This window comes from Xiphophorus couchianus, chromosome 13 (genome assembly GCF_001444195.1).
Source record: "Xiphophorus couchianus chromosome 13, X_couchianus-1.0, whole genome shotgun sequence".
Classification (NCBI taxonomy): Eukaryota; Metazoa; Chordata; class Actinopteri; order Cyprinodontiformes; family Poeciliidae; genus Xiphophorus; species Xiphophorus couchianus.
The window spans coordinates 3,399,234-3,417,396 of NC_040240.1; the positions used below are offsets into that span (position 1 = coordinate 3,399,234).

The following is an 18,163-nucleotide window of genomic DNA, read 5'->3' on the forward strand; positions in this document are numbered from 1 at the left end:
GCAGCAGTTGTGGAGTTTTTATTTTATTTTTCATAAAGTGCAGCATATTTCGTTTCAGAAACCCAGCAAACGTTAGATTGCATTCAAAATGAAGTTTCTGCTGATACTAATCTACTCTGTGAGAACCTACAAATGGATAATATAATTCAGACCGAACAGAAATCAAACATCTGTTCTTCTTCCTCTCTAGGCTTCTTGGATCCCGAAAAGAAACTTTTCTCTCACAGAATCCTTTCTAGAGACGAATGCATAGATCCGTTTTCCAAGACGGGGAATCTTAGGTGAGAGATGCACTCTGTCTGTTTACGCGTCAGCACACATGATGATGTTTCTGAGCTGTTGTTTAAAAAGCAGATACAGTTTAAATGAGATATTTACATCAACTGTATAGACATCAATTTCCCTTGCTTTTCCCTCTGTTGGGCATGAAATCAGACTAAATTTTCTTGTTTTAGGAGGATTACCAACATTAGGTTTGATTGTTAAATGCTGTTCTTTAAGTTTAGGCGCGTACTTTTCTTCCTCGTTTGGTAGAACTGTCTTAAAATGTATGACACGTGCCAAAGTCTTTAGCTATGCATCAACAAACATCTCACCGTAGTTTGCTGGAATTGTGACCGTTCCTCCTGACAGAACTGAGTCAGGTTTGTTTTCCTCTAACTCCGCCCACAGATTTCCTGTCTGACTGTGATCATGCCTCTGTAAAACATTGACGTTCTTGTCCTTAAGCCACTTTATCACTAATATGACCCTACAGACAAAGGCATTGTCCGTTTGGAAGACTTCCTGGCTGCTGACTTGAGATGTTTCTTTAATATCTACACATCATTTTCTTTCCTCATGATGCGTGAAGTGCACCAGTTTCTCCTGCCGCAAAAATCACCTTTGAATAGTGTTTTCAGCCTAGTGAGCTTTCCTTTTATGTTGGTCGTTGTGGCCAAATGCTTCAATTTAGGTATCATCGGACTACACTCAGAGTGCACCAATAAATCCACCCTGATTTCCTCAATTTTGGGGCAATCGGCCAATACTTTCAGGGCAATCGGCCAATACTTTCATACGAAACCAACCCAATCTACTTCCACATAGACCTGACAATCAACTACTGTGTTCATGTGCGTGGATAACTACGGTTAAGCTTGACAACTTAAAGACTTCGTCACCATATTTAGCAACTTCTCAGACAAGAAAAAATCATTACTGGCCAAAATTGGAATCAGCAGGTCAGACTTTTTAAAGATTGGTGATTGGAGCAAAATCTTGCTCCGACCACACCTGGAAAAAAAACTGCAATCGGTGCACCTTTAGACTACACACGTCCGTAAAAATGTACACCATTGTTTCCTGAGTGAGGTCTTAAAATACATCCACAGGTGTGTCTTTAACTGAAGTGTTATTAGTTTCTAAGAAATATTAAATGTAGGTCGAATGGAGTAAAAGTTATTAAAATAAATCTCATTATTCTGTTGCTTAGCAAACAGAAATAATTGTAAAAATTCTAACTGAGCTGAAACAAGAATGCTTCAGTCCGATTTAGTGTCAAACATGAAAACAAGCATATTTAAATATCTGATTTCAACAGCAGCAGATGTTTACTTTGTATTTCATAAAACATGTATATATATACAGTATATATATATTTTTCCCCCTTCTATAGGAACCTGTTCCCCTGCGGCGACTCCATGGTCTGCATCATCGACGACCGGGAAGACGTCTGGAAGTTTGCACCGAACCTCATCACTGTGAAGAAGTACATCTACTTCCAGGGCATCGGAGACATCAACGCTCCGCCGGGATCACGGGAAGCTCAGATGGCCAAGAAAGGTACAAGAAGGTTTTTTTCTTTTTCTTTTCTGAAACACTTAAAAACTACACCTTGAAATGATATTGTTAGACCTTGCCTGGTTAGACTTGGTGGATTTATTGCCTTTCTCTGGTTGACTATAAAAAGTAATTGTAGAGATTGTATTGGACAGAAACTCTGCCCCCCGTTCATGCAAGCAGTTGGCCATGGTTTAATTTACTGCTTTCGTGTTCTTAGAGCCGGTACAAACCCCAAACTGCTGTAGCGTGCCCTGTCTCCTCCGATTACTACGCCTCCATTTCTTGTCCATTCAGCCCAGTGGATTCAAAAGATACAGTATACTTACTTTGAACAAGGCAACTTTTATTTATGTATTCTTTTTTTTTTTTCCTAGTCTGCCTTGTTGACATGTTATCTCCTCACATATTTCACGCTCAAACAGAGTCGCTGGCTGCGGAGTGACTCAGCGTTCCCAGAGGAATCGGATTTGCCTTGCAGGAGTGTTCTCCTCCAAGAAGTGTTTGCCAACATGGGGCAAAGGCAGAGCTGCACTCACTGTGCTGAAACCTAAGCAGTTCTCTTTGCGGAGCGTATTAGAGGAGACCTTCAGGCAACTTTGGGCAACTAGGAAGCTGATTGATCTACTTGGAGACAAGTTTCCTAATAGGTCTGCGGTCAGACTGTCGGGGTTCCGTTATCGCAAGACATTCAGCTACCGATGGATTCATACTCCCGTACCTTCATGTTTTCTCTTGTTATAACCATAATATAGTTCAATAGGATTTTTATGATGGATGAACACAAAGCAGTGCATACTTGTAAAGTGGGAGGAAAATGATAAATGGTTTTTCCAAAATCGGAAGTTTTGAGCTTCCCTGAGTCAGCACGTTGCTGAACCACCTTTCGCTACAGGTAAAGCTGCAAGTCTTTCTGGATATTTTCCTACCAGCTTTCCACATCTAGAGACTGAATGTCTTTCCTATTTCTTTTCTTAGGTTGGATCAGGGGTCTCAAACTCCAGTCCTCGAGGGACGCAGTCCTGCAACATTTAGATGTGCCTCTGCTGCACCACACCTGAACAGAATAATTAGGTCATTAAGGCTCTGGAAAACTGATCTACACAAGGAGGAGGTCATTAAGCCATTTCATTCCAGTGGTTTGTACCTGTGGCACATCTAAAAACTGCAGGACTGCGGCCCTCGAGGCCTGGAGTTTGAGACCCCTGGGTTGGATAGAGAGCATCTGCAGGTTTCCGCAGCGTAACATAAGCCTGGCGGGCCACCAGGCTTTACTTGCAACCCCTGCCAGGCTAAACTTTGTTTTTTTAATATCATATTAATATGTTTTTCTTACACACCATTAAAAGTGATGGCAAACACAGGACTGTTTGCTATCAGGTGTGATTGCGCCACCTTTTATTAAAAATCATTTGGAAGGTGATCTTGCAGTGCAGGCTCACCTGTACCAGCGTTTATATCGTCCCTCCAAAGAACTAACTTATATGTCAAGTATAAAACATCACAGTGCGCTGAACACAAACCTCTAAAAGACTGATGTGAGCGCATATGTCTTTGTGAACAAAGAATAATGTTTGTCGTGTGTGTTTACATCTCAAACACACTTAACTGTCTCTGTGCTTGCAGCTTGAAAACGTGTATGTCAATGAGCCACACCACCAGCCAATCACAAACATGTCTTTTTCATCCAATCAGAGCCAGTTACAGCCAGCAAATCAAAATGCAGAAAAAAAAAAACTTAACACAGTAAATATTTGAAATTTTAATTTTGTATCATAAGTGTATTAAGTATTAATGATGCAAATACTTACTCACCCTTTTCCATTTTAGGTAATATTTCTTTTAATTAATTGAACTTTTTAATCAGAATTACCTGTTTTAAGATCCACCGAGGATTTAAATGACGTCCAAAAAACAGATTGAATCGTAATTGTTTGAGTTTGCTTCTTTAAGACCCCATAGTTGGTTGTCAATAATATCTTCCAATAACGTATAAATACCTTGGCATATTTTAAAATTTCCTGTCAACTTTTAACTTTTTAAACATAAATAATCGGTGGATTGGTGGTGTACTGCCTCAGCAGCCTTACCACCACTCTTAGCAAGCTTACTGGAGGAAATGCTGCAAACTGAGAACAGCAATTTTAACATTTTGACAGTCGGATTTATGTGTTAAGGTTGATTGGACCATTCAAACACGGAACATGCTTTGATTAAAAATTTATTGCAGCTCTGGATGTGTGTTTAGGGTGGTTATCCTGCTGAGATGAGACCCGCCTCAAGTCTTTTGTAGCCTCTAACAGTTTTTTTTCCTAGGTTTTAGCTTCACATATCATCCTATCAGCTGGGACCAGCTCCGCTGTATGTGGCGACATACCTCACAGCATTCTTCAAACTGTAACAGGGACTTTTTATGTTACTTTCAACAGTGACTTTCTATTGAGCCTCCTCTATAAAGGCCACATTTCTGAGCATTTTCTAAAAAGTGTCAAAAACCGTGTTTGATTTTCTTTCCGTCACACAATGAGGTTCCACGTTCCTCCAAGTTCATCAGCAGGTCTTACTTCACCCTCACATCTTGTTTGTTTGTTTTTTTGTGATCGGATTTTCATGTCTTCCAGCTGGAGGCCCTTCGAGTCGGCCGACAGAGAGCACAGAACAAGCGGAGGCGATTAGTGCTGATGAGCAAAATAATGGCCTCAGGAAGCGGTCAAAGGAGCCAGGCATTTCAGGAAAGGAAGAGCTTTCATTACCTCAGTCTTCTCAGGAAGGAGCTTCCGGTGAAAGGACACAGGGGGGTGTGGAGGAGAAGCAGGAGGAGGCAGGACGGAGTCGAGGGTCAGACGCTGGTCAAAAGGTTACAGAGTCTGGGCAGAAACCAAAGGACACTCAGGTGGAGGATAACAAAGATGTTAAAGAGGATGGTGGTAACAGGACAGAAGAGGCACAGGGAGGTGCCAACTCCTCAGCACCGAGCCATGACTTCAATAACTTGGATTTTGACCTTTCTAGTGACAGCGACAGTGAATCGGGTACAGGGAAGCCTGCCTCACCAGACGGCGGGAGTCAAAGTAGGACTCGCGCAACAAAGGAGTCTGAACAGGAAGGAGATGGACACGAGCCCTTTGATGAGGACGTGACGAAGGACGGGGACAGCAAAGGTTCTTGCGAAGTCGAGAACAGCTCGGACTCGGCAGAACACCCGGGCGTCGACCTGCCCGACCACGAGCTGGGGAACGGCTGCTTAGAGAGGAGAGAACCGGAAACCGAGTCCCAGAACAGCGAACAGTCCGGAGTCACTGTGGGAGAGGAGCTGCTGGATCAGAGCATGGAAGACGAAGAGGAAGAGACCGACAACGACCAGGACGATCATCTCATCTACCTGGAGGAGGTGCTGGAACGGATCCACGCAGAGTACTTCGCCCGTTACGAGACCTACCTGAGGAAGGAGGCGTCGGAGATGCCGGACATCCGCAGGATCGTTCCAGAGCTGAAGAGCAAGACTCTGAAGGGCACGACGGTTGTGTTCAGCGGGCTCTACCCCACTAACTACCCCATGGAGAGGACAAGGGAGTTCTACCACGCCAAAGCCCTGGGGGCCAAAATCGGCAAGAGTCTGATCCTCAACTCTCAGGACCCCAACCGGACGACACATCTAGTTGCAGCGAGGGCAGGTACGTAGACATGGATGACACAAACGGAGCACAGTTGTGTGTCGTCCAGTTAAATTCACTTTTCTTTTATGTTTTCATGAAGCTCACTGGCTCTGGTTGTCAAGGAATAAGTTGCATTTATTTTGCCCCAAATTGAAGTTTTTTAGTCACTTAGCCAACAACAGCCAAATCTACTGGTTAATATTGTAGTAAATGGATTAAAAGTGGTTTAACTCATGATTTTTACCTTACGTTAGCATTTCATACCTGAGAAAGTCGGACAATGACCAGCATCCACTGCGGCAGTAGTGTTTACCAAGCTAAAGACGTAACGTCTGTTCATTTATGTGGAAACACTTTGGATCCAGAGCCACAATCATGGATGGCAACCCCATGATGAGCAGGTTATGCTAGTTAAAGGTGTCTGCACCTTCATGTTCAAGGTGTGACTCCAGGTGGAGCAGGTACATTGTTTTTCCCAAACTCAGTGACTACGCAGCCTTACTAAGAATTTGACAGAAAGTCTTCAATATATACAGACTTTGTCGGGCAAACAATGTGCTAATGGGGGGCTAATTTTTTTGCTTAGCGCTTTTGCTAACTTTGAAAATAATAATGCACGTAGCTTCCCCTATATTTTTATTCTAAACTGTTAATTTACTTGGCTGTTTTGTAAACTTTCTCTTGAATTAAATTCGTTGTCTGTGTTGAAGTTTTGGTTTATCAGCTGTTCTTCAAGTAGACGTTTACACCCATGTTTTTATTTTGAAGTAGGTGATGACTGTTTACACAGCAGTTCTGTTTCCTCTCCTAACTTTCTCTTTTGTCCCCCCAATAACTTTACTTCAAATAAGAAACATACAAAAACAAAATAAAGAATGTACAAAATAAAACGCATATAAATTATGTCAATTAAATTAGTGCTTGTGGTCTTTCAAGGGCAGATATAATTGGCGCTTTAGCTAGATTCCATGTCAGTGTAGTGCTGTGACATTATCTAAATACCATTTTGGTGTAGCGCTTTAGAATTAGTTTTAGCTAAATATCATTTCAGTGAAGCGCATTAGATGTAGCTAAATACCATTTTCATGTTGTACTTTATCATTGGCTTTAGCTAAATGCAATGTTGGTATAGTGATTTAGCTTTAGCTAATATCATGTTGTGTAGCGCATTAGCTTTATCTATATGCAGTGTTGTGGAGCACTTTACCATTAGCTTTCGCTAATTACCACATTGGCGTGCCGCTTTAACAAAAAACCACATGCAGTGGCTTAGCATTAGCTTAAGCTAAAAACATAACATGTTTTTGTCGTGTTGTAGCTAAATACTGTTGTTTAGCACTTTACCATTAGCTTTGGGAAAATACCGTGTTTGTGGAGAGCTTTAGCATTAACGTAACTAATGTTTTTGAGTAGTTGTAGTTGAGTAATTGACACAACTGACTTTTAGTTAGCAGTGTCCACCACTGTAGACAGACATGTCCAACGTAGAATGGATTATTCTATTGAGTTTAGTGTTTGTAGCCTTTATGTGAAAACACATTATTTGTATTCCAAGTTTCCCTCAAAAAATATCATCCTTTTCTCATACAGCCCATATTTGTTCTGTCTTGTGAGCTAATGTTTCACCAAACCGCTTACAACTGTGGTTCTCGCAGGAACTGAGAAGGTACGGCAGGCGCAGGGCTGCAAGCACCTCCATGTGGTCAACCCCGACTGGCTGTGGAGCTGCCTGGAGCGCTGGGAGCGGGTGGAGGAGCAGTTGTACCCTCTGAAGGAGGATTACTCCAGGACGCCACGGTACCAGAATCATGATCTCCCAGGCTAATCTATTAGCAGCTAAATATGTACGAGCCCAAGTACGGAGTTAAACTCCCAGTTCTGTCTCTTGAAGGAGCAACAGCCCGGCCACTTTTCTCGACAATCAGGGCTGCCTGCAGAAGGCCGTCTTCCAACCAGCTCCCGTCCACCCCAGACCCCGAGGGGCATTTTCAGAGGCCCGGACCTATGACTCGGTGACAGGGAAGCTAATCCGCAGGGGCCCTCAGGCGGGGCGTCCATCAGCCTACCTCCAGGTGTCGGGACCCCTCTCCGACCGCATGGATCAGTCTGGTCTCAGGTACTGCACTCAACCCGTTATATCACTATGAACATTGATAATCATACAAATCAACGATTTCTTTTTGCAAAACGCCAATAAAGAATGATGATGGATAAAATGCTTTTTATTTTCGAATGACTTCCAAATTTCACTTAAATAAAATAAGAGCATCGCTTTTTGTCCCGTCTTTTATTGCTTTTGCCGTTCCTGATTCGCCCCAGACGGCCGCCCTCCGTCCTTAAAACATCCTCAAATTGAGCAGATCTCTGACGATGCTCTGTGATTAATCATCTGAAGTGGAAAATTGCCCTATTTTATTCATGGATTAGAGGCACAATTAAGTTTTCAGCGAGTTGCTTTAAAATGAAGAGAATCATCAAAGGAGATCCGTTCAATTAAGCAGCGCCCGGAGGAAACGGAGAAGCCGTCCCGTTCACATTTGCATATACCTCCATTAGGCTTTTCCGAGTCCTGCGTGCTTCCCACCGTCGCTCGCCTGCTTTAACCTCCCTGCTTTTGTTGTGCTGGACGGTTAAAAGCTGATTGTGTTTTGCGTTTTTGCAAATGAGTTTTGCTCCCTGGCGAGGCCCACAAAGATCTGAGTGACACAAAGAAAGAAAGGAAAAAATATAAAAGTACAAAGCGACAGAAAGCGATGCTTCTGATGTTCTGATAGATTCACTAAAATGTAGGATATTTAATTTTAATGTGCCTTTAAATGAGCTTAAAAGCAGAAAGTTGAATTTAAAATTTTTTTTTCCCAGGGATCCACGCACCTATCCACATTTTTCCACTTCTGTTACCGATACCAGTATCGGAGGTTTAGTATCGGCCAATACAATACGATACAGAAAAACTGCTGTATTGACTTAAAACGTTTCTTTTTTCAAACACAGACATAAATGCACTGAATTATAAATATATTTGATAAAGCTGCACCAGTACAGCACATGTAAATACACAAATAGCTTCACAAGCTGGGTCAAACATGTAAAAACAGCCAATATGAAATAAATAATAAAGAAATTGAAAATTATAGAAACAATAGGTTGAACATTTTGGTCAAACATAAAAAAAACAGCAGCAAACTTTCTTTCAAATGGGTCAAAAAATTCAATAAGGAATTCTAAATGTAAAATAATAAAGCATCAGAGCACAAAACAGACTTAGACTGAGTAGATTGGCCACATTGTCACCGATCTAGATGTGTTAAAGTATCAGGACTGATACAGATATCAATATTGAATTGGTGCATCTGTGCTTTATTTCCAGGATTCCTGGAAAAGTATGAAGTACCTGAGATGTGAATGTGTAAAAACCCCATTTTCCAACCGGTTCCACCATTCAGACTGGTTTTCTCATTCTCCTCTGCTCTTACGCCTCAGGGGAGTTGCACAGGGTCAGCAAGATGAGGCGGCCGGGTCCAGCCAGGACGACGAGCAGCCGGGGCCTTCCCGCCGGGAGCGGCAGCCGAGCATGTCGGAAACGATGCCGCTGTACACGCTCTGCAAGGAGGACCTGGACAGCATGGACAAAGAGGTGAGGACCACCGCCGCCCTCGGCCTGGGTAGAGTAAAGAGTGCAGAAACGCGTTCTGGAGGTTTTTACTGTGAATGCACACACAGCACATAACACAGTAGCTCAGCCGCTTTCTGGATATGTTTGAACATAGTCACCTCACAGGTGGTTGGAAGTGCATCCACCTGCAGCCTGTTCAGCTTCCTCAAAGCTAAACAGGCTTTTCCCACCCCGTATCTACATGAACAACTTCGCTTTCTAAATCTGCTGGTGAAACAAACGCATAATCCATCCTTTACATTCCCGATCCCGCTTGGTTGGAACTCCCAAAGTCCAATCTTTTTTTTTCAGTCTATAAGAAGTTATTTGAAAAGAAACTTTAGTTTCTATAGAAGTATTTTGGATGCAGGACTGCAGCTACAGATTATTGTGGTAATCGGTTATTCTGACAATTAATTGATTAAAATGTTTTTGCCACATTCTGCAGATTTTTCGGTTAGCCGCTTGGGCTTATTTTATACAATATTAGAAATGCACAGGTAAATAAATGAACAAATAATTCAATTCCTATTTTAAATAATAAAACTAAATTATTTTATTGCTTAAAATTCATACACGCTAAACAGGTGAGGCTAAAACTGTCGCTTGAGGTGAAGAACAATGTTTTTCATCTTAAATCCAGAATCTTTTGTGCAGTTTTGGCGTAATTGCTGCTCTGAGTGTGTTGTTGATTCAGCAAAATAATCTTTTTTTTTTCCATTACTCCAGTTAACAATAGCTGGAGTAATCGTTAACTATAGTTAACTGTCGCTCAGTCGAAAATAGATTTCGACTGAGCAACATATTTAGGAAGAAAAAATAAAAGTATAAATATAAGGTTATATTAAAGAATTTAAACGGTTCAGATTTAATCAGGCTGAGTTTCCACAGACTCAGACGTCTGAGTGTTTTGCTCCAGTTTCTGCATGAAGGTTCCTGATTTCCCCATAAATCCTCCCAGAATTTAGTTAACTATAGTTATCGATTAATCAGTTACCAGTTGACGATTACTTCAGCAATCAATTAATCACGATTAATCCTATTAGTTGTTTTGCTGCTCCAACAGCAGTAAAAGTATTGCAGCAAAATTTCCCTGTTTTGTTTAACATTTTGAACTTTGTCATGGACAGACTTTTGTAAATATTAGATAAGTATTAGATAAACCGCCAAGTCTGAGGGTTTGCAAACATTGTCTGCCTTTATAATTGTCTTAACGAGTGACAGTTTTCATCTTAATAACGTCTTTTCCGTGATAAGTGGTGCAATAACTGCCCGTCCTCTAATGAATAACTATTCCCTGCTCACAGCTGGAACGGTATAGCTTTAATCAGTATTGACAGGTGTATGCTTAACCAACAGCTGGAGGTCAAAGGCCAGCCACAAACCTGCCGGTTACCACTCAATCCTCCTGAAACTCTTCACATTCCTTTGATGTCCTTCTGGCCCTCCACTTCCATCATTCCCTTACTTCCGTTCCATATCCGCCGGCGTTCTGCATGTTATATCTGTGGGCCTCATGAGGCAGGTGAAGTGATTAGTAATGACGGAGAACTCGGCACCTCCTGCCTGGATAATGCTCTTTAATTGAGTCTGAGTTGTGCTAATGCTGCAGCGCGGAGAGATCTGCTCAGCAGACCCTCGAGATGTGCCAAGAACCTCTCAGTAAGTGATTATTGTACAGGAAAAAAAAGGCCCCTCTGTGGTTTGTCTAAATGGAACATGTGACGAGGCATGTTGTAAAGACATTCAGAGCCATTTTTATTGATTTGACCTTTTCATGAATTGTGGGCTTCTGATGTGACGGCTCAGCTGGGATCCTCTCGGTAGGCCTGTCACGATAACAAATTTTGCTGAGCGAAAAATTATCAAAAATTATTGCGATAAACGATAATATTGCTTGTAGACCATTTTAAACTGATGTGATGATAATGACATAATAATGCAAGCACATCCTGCCAAAGATAAATACACTTTATTTTCAAAAGAACACTTAACACTGGAACTGGTAAACAAAATAAAACAACCAAAATTAAAAATAAAATAGACTCTCAGTCTCTGTTAACAAAAAATGCACTTGAATAAAAACTAAACACAAGTTAAAACCAAAGTGGAAATAAAAACTACGTCCAACCAAAAGAGTACAGATTATGAAGTCTGTATATCATTAGATTTAAATAGAGATAGGCAACACTGCCATTTTATAAACAAATAGTACAAAGTAACAAAAGCACACTCTTAAATAAGACCAGATGCCTCAACATTCTTTAAACAGATCCGTAGCTACTTTAATCAGACAGATTCCGAGCAAGAAATACCAACATGTTGAGTTTGTGTGGCTTAAGGCAGGATCTCTCAGGAGTAGCTGTACTAAACATTCTCTCTGAACTGGTGCTTGTTGCACAAATACACATGTATTTTTGAGCCAAGTTTGCCATCAAAGGATATCGTCTTTGGTTGTCACGCCACCACATCAAGGGATCACAAGAGGCATCAATAGCATCTTCTTGAAGGAACCTGGTCAGTTCTGCATCAGCCTGCTCTCTTTTTGGGTATGTAGCCTGTGTCTGAACTGTGAGTTGAGCTCTTCTGTTTTGAAGAAAGTCACTTAGCCTCTTCTTCTTGGTGGGCGAGGCAGCCTTTGTTTCCTCCAGCAGCTCAGCTGCAGCCCTCACCACTTACACCTTCTTCACTTACTTCTGGCCCTTTTAAGTCCCGTGGCTCTTGCACCAGCTGGTGTTTGCCGTCATCCAATGACCCGGCCTCCTCCATGCTGCCACGGTACCTTGGATCCAAGATGGTGGCCTTTGTCAGGAGGGCTTGGATGTCTGTATTTTTCTGAACTGTATTTTTCAGTCAGTATCTTTGATATGTTTTGTTTAATACTGGCAGTCAGTGGGCTGTCATCAGGGCCTGGAGAGAGAAGGTCGCCTTTAATCAGTTGCAGCACAGGCTTAACAGAGGACACTGTGACGTATGTTTCTCCTGAAAGGACATCTGTAAAGTCCTTTCCGAATTTTTTCCAAATTCGGAACATTTCTAAACTTCGTAAGATGGTGACTTATGGTGAGCTTGAGATGATTGTTCATGCTTTTGTCTCATCGAGATTGGATTATTGTAACAGTCTGTTCACATGTCTTAACAAGACGGAGTTTGCGCGTCTGCAGGTTGTACAAAACTCTGCTGCACGCCTGCTCACTCGCACTCACAGGAGGGAACATATTACACCCATCCTCAAAAGTTTGCACTGGCTGCCTGTATCTTACAGGATGCACTACAAAATCCTGGTACTGACTTTTAGAGCTCTTCATGGACAGGCGCCAGACTATATTAAGAACCTCATCCAGCCTTATGTTTCGACTAGGAGCCTCAGGTCGTCCAGTCTGAACTTGCTGATGGTTCCTTGGACCCATTTTAAGACTCGAGGAGACAGATCTTTTAAAGCTGTGGCGCCTCGCCTCTGGAATGAGCTACCTTGTACCATTCGATCTTTGGATTGTATAGACACTTTTAGGAAACAACTTAAGACCCACTTTTTTAAACTTGCTTTTTAGCTTAATACTGTGTTTTATTGTTTTGTATGTTGCTTTTAATTTATTTTATTTTTTACACTTTGTGCAGCACTTTGTGACCCTGGTCTGTGAAAAGCGCTATAGAAATAAAATTTACTTACTTACTTACTAAAGTCAGCCAGTGGTTTCATTGCTGCGTTGATGGACTCCAACACAGAAATATCTTGCCAGGTTGGGTGGAGATGGCCGTGCTTTCTTTCTTGAACCAGGACTCGTCTTATGGCTGGGAGTTGCCAACACCCTCTTGACCATCTTCTGTTTAGTGCCCCATTGTGTGACAACATCCTGTGGGATATTGAAAATGTTTTTATTAGAAAAATATATATAATTATTATGTTACTCATTTAGGGACAGACTTCACCAGTTACAGGTAACATATTACTCCTCTTGTGCTGACAAGTAGAAATAACACCAAAATGGCTCTAGCAAAATATGTTATTACTGTATTAGAACAATACTATTTTTTTATTAGTCAATGTATTTTAACTTCTTCTTGTTGTTATATGTAAAATTATTGCCAGACAACAGTCTTAGTTAGATTCTACAGGTCTACATGCTACAAAAAGATAAACATGACTGAATATTTTGAGTTACAAATGAATGAATAAAAAATCACTCACCAGAATGAGATTGTGCTGAGGGAGATTAGCTTCATTCTGTGCCTTCCTCAGGTCTCTCTTTTTATGGGAGTTCAGGTTGAATGTGTTGACCAAACTTTTACAGAGTCCTATGGCACGTGCTGTCCGTCCGTTGCCACTGTCTAGACCAAGGGTGCTCAAACGTTTTGAGACAAAGATCTGCTTTTTCTCTCACCAGCCAGCTGAGATCTACTTCATGACACGAAGACATAAAAATTGTAAATGAAACTCTATTGACTTACTTTATATGCGAATATAGCAGAAATAATAAAGTGATAGAAAACCTAATGCAATTTCTTCCTCAGTGAGATTTTGTCACTGGGAGGAGGTTACGGGTTTCTCAGTCACAAGCTGGTTGCAAACCTGAGGCCAGCAGGTGTCAGTCAGTTATGGTAGATCTGAAATTTGGTTTGATGACCTCAATATGAGAAGCTACAGACTGATAGGAGGAACCAAAGAGCTCTGTAAAGGTAAAGGCAAATCTTCTGAAGTTGGGATATAATAAATTTAATTTCACATAATTACCATGGTAGAAACCATTTGTTTGTTAAAATTTAATGAAATATATTTGTCCTATTTGATGTTTGTTGTGAATGACGTATACTCACAAACGAACAAGGTAATTAGTCTAAGTTTGTCGTTTATCGAACGTTTAGAAACAGCGGTTATAATGCGTCACAGCAAAGGCAAACAAAGGTAAAATAACTACTCTTACTTTTTTACTCTCTCTGTCATTTAGCACACCTGTTGCCGTGGCAACCGCCTGCGCCCCACAAGCCGATCAAAAATTACGTTAAAAACATAACATTCAGTCCGTTACGACATCAGGTTTCCAGACTTGATATTTATTTCTCGATGATTGGTTGATTAGCTAATTTAAACTCCTGCTCTGCTAGTCAGTTGGTCTTTGAGTCGCCTTTTGTCTTTGTTAATGGAACTGAAAGGCACTGAATTGCGCAACACCTTGTTGAAACAATAATTACTGAGAATATTAATTTTAACACGTCTTGTTGATTTTTAAAAAAAATTTTATTGTTTAGTGAAGCTACAAACGTTTAGGATCTTTGTTAATATTTTGATAAGCGCGTCAGAAGAGAAAGTGCTGGTCTCAATGTCCTGGCGGCGTTCAGTTTGTCACCTACTGCCGAGATCAACTCAAAACCTTCAGTCGATCGCGATCGACGTATTGAGCACCCCTGGTCTAGACCATGGGAAACAGCAAGGTGGAGGTTGTGGCCAAAGCAGTTGAGCCATGGCCAGCCAAGATTTCTTATTGCAGCGACAATGTTAGCACCGTTGTCTGTTGTGATGCAGACCAGTTTGTGCTCATCCAGTCCCCAATCTGCTAAAGCAGATTTCAGGTTTTCTCCCAGGGTGTCAGCATTATGGTTATCTGGGACATATCTGGTCTCTAAACATTTAGAGTGCAGGGTCCAGTCAGCGGCTATATAGTGAATGGTCAAGCTCACATAAGAGGTCATATTTGAACTTGACCTCATATCTGATGTAGCAGAGTAAATTGAAATTTCTTTTATCTCCTTCAGTATGTCCTCTTTAATACTGTTGTACAGTTGTGGAATTGCCGTTTGTGAAATGTATGTTTTTCAGGGGATTTCGTACTGTCTATCAAATGTTTGCAACATTTTTTGAAATGCCGGCTTTTCAACAGTATTAAATGGGAACATCTCTTTAGCAATTAAGCGAACTACGCTGTCTGTGAGCGCACACCACTTTGCGCTGTCCATTTTGCACGCTGCCTGTCGATTAATTGCTTCAGTGATGGTGGACTGTCGCGAACTTGAAGACGGAGACGGGCCACTGATTGTACTTTTTGTCCCCAGCTGGGAAAACTTCGCTGGATGGTTGTGCTTTAGGTGCAGGTGCAAGTTGGTTCTATTGCTGCTCTTAGTTGCTACTGTTTTGTGACAAATGCGACATATTGGCTCACAAAGGTTCAGCGGTTCGCCTCAGTCATTTGGTTTGAATCCAAAACACTCTCACACTGCTGCAGTTGCATTCGGCTTTGAAACCAGTTCCATTTCGAGCTCTTTCCCCCCCCCAATATCAGATAGTGTTTCTGTACCTTGCTAACTCCTCACGGGGGTCTAAAGCTTCAGAAGTACAGAATGATGTGCGCACTGACTACCGGATGCAATAGTCCACTCTCCCCCGCCCCTTCTCATTTTTTCCCCTTCCTAACAAATGAGGAAGGGAGGGGTCAGTGGAGTGCACCGGAGTTGAGCCTTCTCATCCAGTGTCATCAATAGAAAGAGAAAAAATACAGGCAGAAACGATAAAGCCGATAAATTAAAAGAGGTCGAGGTTTTTCTCTCTCTCTCTCTCTTTATGCCAAAAACTGGATGATAAAAGTCTTCAGTTTAGTGCTTCGGTCTCAACTAGCTCTTTTTATTGAAGGACAGTTTTTATTTACACTTCAAAATGCATTTTTTTTTCTTGTTTTGTTTATTTATTTTGATTATTTAAAATGTCTTCCAGTTCCAATGTTAGATGTTCATTGGAATTTAAAGTTTATTGATCATTTAGAAATATGCTCTTGCATTATTATTTTTGCCATTACCATTATATTACCGTATTTTCCGCACTATAAGGCGCACCTAAAAACCTTCAATTTTCTCAAAAGCCGACAGTGCGCCTTATAATCTGGTGCGCCTTATATACGGACCAATATTGAGTCACAACAGGTCTCGCAACTACGGTAAGCAGCCGCCGACTTCATTTTCCCACGTAGAAGAAGAAGCGCGCGGTGCACGCTGGGTTTTGTGTAAAGACCCCAAAATGGCTCCTATTAAGACGCAGAGTTTAAGCTCAAGGCGATCAGTCACGCAGTAGAACACGGGAACAGAGCAGCAGCGAGAGAATTTAACATGAACGAATCAATGGTGCGGAAGTGGAGGAAGCAACAAGATGACCTGCGCCAAGTAAAGAAGACGAAACAGTTTCCGAGGGAGCAAAGTGAGATGGCTACAGTTGGAGGACAAACTCGAACAGTGGGTTGTTGAACAGAGAGCAGCAAGTAGAACTGTCAGTACAATCACTATTCGAATGAAGGCAACAGTGCTAGCACGCGAACTTAATATCAATGAATTTAGAGGCGGTCCTTCTTGGTGCTTTCGGTTTATGAAAAGACGTAATCTCTCCATCCGCACACGAACGAATACCACGTCACTTACTTGACCTCGGGGAAAAAAGTAAAACAGCTGCTTATTCATTTTGGGAATGAACGGAGTTTTCAGAACGCTGATTTGTAATCTATTAATAAAATTTGACTGACCTATCTGACTATTTTGTTGACATTCCCTTTAGCGCAGTACCATCTAATGGATGCATAACATAACCCCAGCCTCTACTGTAGCGTCTATTCTATGCGCCTTATAATGTGGTGCGCCTTAAAGTGCGGAAAATAAGGTACTTTTAAAATATTGTCAAAACAACAATATTATCATTTATCGCAATAACTTCTGGAAAGGTTTATCGTTCAGCAAAATTTGTTATTGTGACAAGCCTAATCGTTGGACTGCTTTTATTGATGTTGTTTCAAGCTAATAGTTTAATTTCCTTCTTCTTTGCTCTGAGATTCTCTAAATTGACTAAAAACTATTGATAAATGGGATCGGTCAAAGTTCATCCGAGTTGCTGCTATTGGTCAGACAGGAAGGAAATGCAGAAAAACGTTGAAGTGATTGATCAGAATTGCAGGAAAGTTACAATGTCCAGTAAAAATTGGAAATCTGCACAAAAGTTTCAAACATATGAATTAATTAATTAATAGCTGCGATCACAACTTCCTGGGTGGACGGTGAATACGCTGCAGTTGGTGTTTCCTTTGGGCGAACATTTGCTCCTCGAAGCACAACTAAATCCCTCTTTAACATCATTTGTTTTTTTTGTTTGTTTTTTTTTTTTTACAAAAACATAAATTGACTCAAAAGCACAATACCTTTTCCAACACCGTTTCAAATGCCACGTTCCTGGCGTACGCCTCGGCGAAAGGGCAGTCTTTGACATTCTTAAACGCTGTAGATCTTCAGGGCCACCGGGGGGACAGTAGCACTCTTAATTGGCCAGAGCGAGGCAGAACGTCTGAATCAGGTGGACAGCCTCGCATTTAAATGTCACCGACGGTTACACGACGCTCTGTCAGTTTATCTGGAGCAACATGTACAAAGAACGGCGGGCGGAGAAAAGCAGCAGTGTACCAGCTGTGTGACCTTTTCCTGAAGCCTTGTTGGCCATTTGATGGCTTGGAGAATGTGTGTCCGTTTTTTGTTCAATACATCAGTATTCAGTCGAGTCCAGTTGTTTGCTTTTAGGCGCATATCTTGGAGCAAATTCTACTTGGATTTCAGTTTTCTGTATTTTAAAACTGATTTGAAGTAATCACAAAGGGAAGGAAAAAAATTGGATCAGTATTGACCAATACTCGGATATCGGAACAGGAAGTGATAAAAGTGGATCGGTGCATCTTTGTTTTGAAGGCCGCTCCCTATGAAGACAGGAATCATCCCCAAATCTATCTGTAATTTCCCCATCTACCGCTGTCAAATCTAGACACCGAGGCCCATTACCAGAACTCAGCATGCTTACCTGCCACTCGCATTAAAGTAGGATAATCTTTTTAGTTCACTGAATAACACCAGGTCGACATGACCTGAGTGTGTCAGATGGACCTATTTTTAGCTATGCCTGCAGTTTCACCAGGATACAATCAGTTTTTGGAATCAGCGGATCTCAGAAAGACATTAGGCCGCTGCAGGGCAAGAGCAACAGGGAGATTTGTATGACAATTTCTTCTGAGAATTACTG

General features: G+C 41.5%; 1 protein-coding gene across 2 annotated transcripts in view; it reads left to right on the plus strand.

Annotated features, from left to right (window-relative positions):
* Positions 1–18,163, plus strand: part of ctdp1 (CTD (carboxy-terminal domain, RNA polymerase II, polypeptide A) phosphatase, subunit 1) — a 78,488-nt gene that overhangs the window by 6,587 nt on the left and 53,738 nt on the right. For both annotated transcript variants that reach the window (XM_028036361.1, XM_028036360.1), the window contains exons 6-11: positions 191–281; positions 1,658–1,824; positions 4,443–5,495; positions 7,133–7,274; positions 7,369–7,593; positions 8,961–9,114. In XM_028036361.1, the coding sequence (XP_027892162.1) occupies positions 191–281; positions 1,658–1,824; positions 4,443–5,495; positions 7,133–7,274; positions 7,369–7,593; positions 8,961–9,114 (1,832 nt within the window). The remainder of the gene's footprint in view (positions 1–190; positions 282–1,657; positions 1,825–4,442; positions 5,496–7,132; positions 7,275–7,368; positions 7,594–8,960; positions 9,115–18,163) is intronic.